Source organism: Eimeria mitis, genomic scaffold (assembly GCF_000499745.2).
Source record: "Eimeria mitis Houghton genomic scaffold, Emh_scaff1118, whole genome shotgun sequence".
NCBI lineage: Eukaryota > Apicomplexa > Conoidasida > Eucoccidiorida > Eimeriidae > Eimeria > Eimeria mitis.
In genome coordinates this window covers 4,844-5,590 of record NW_013567698.1, presented here as the reverse complement: position 1 = coordinate 5,590, position 747 = coordinate 4,844, and the positions used below count along the sequence as shown (strand labels likewise).

Genomic DNA, 747 nt, shown 5'->3' with positions numbered 1-747 from the left:
CAGCAGCAGCAGCAGCAGCAGCAGCAGCAGCAGCAGCAGCAGCAGCAGCAGCAGCAGCAGCAGCAGGGAATGCAGCAAGTGTGGCTCTTGCTGCGTTGAGGAGGCTGAGGGGGGGAACGCAGTTTTGCTGTTGCACTATTAAGCGAAGCATTGCTGCTACATCTGACAAACACAGCACCATCTGCTGCTGCTGCTGCTGCTGCTGCTGCTGCTGCTGCTGCTGCGGCTGCTGCTGCTTCTGCTGCTGGTGCTGCGCCCGCAGCAACTCGCGCTGCCGCAGCAGCAGCATCTGCAGCAGACGGAAGCAGGAGCGCCACAACGACTGCAGCTCATCAGGTGTTACTTGCTGCTGCTGCTGCTGCTGCTGCTGTTGCTGCTGCTGCAGCTGTTGCTGTTGTTGTTGCTGCTGCTGCTTCTGCTGCTGCTGCTGCTGCTGCTGCTGCTGCAGCTGCAGCAGGCGCTCCATTGTGCAGCGCAATTCTCTCCCTATTGCTGCTGCCTCCGCACGCGTGCAGTTCCTGCTGCAGCAGCTGCTGCTGCTGCTGTTGCTGTTGCTGCTGCTGCTGTTGCTGATGCTGGTGGGTAGGGCCTGAGCGCTACAAGCAGCGAGTGATGGAGCTGCTGCTGCTGCTGCTGCTGCTGCTGCTGCTGCAGCTGCTGTTGCTGCTGCTGCTGCCGTCACCTCTGAGGGGTTTCGTCTGCACTTGGCCGCAGAAGAGAAGGAACTGAAGCAAGTGCTATTGCTGC

At 60.8% G+C, this 747-nt stretch overlaps 1 protein-coding gene across 1 annotated transcript in view; it reads right to left on the bottom strand.

Moving 5' to 3' along the window:
- The window catches only part of EMH_0029990 (uncharacterized protein), a gene marked incomplete at both ends in the record, with an annotated part of 4,262 nt that extends 3,796 nt beyond the window's left edge, over positions 1-466 (bottom strand). The window contains one exon of the mRNA XM_013494360.1: positions 179-466. Coding sequence (XP_013349814.1) covers positions 179-466 — 288 coding nt within the window. The remainder of the gene's footprint in view (positions 1-178) is intronic.
- Positions 467-747: the final 281 nt, after the last annotated feature.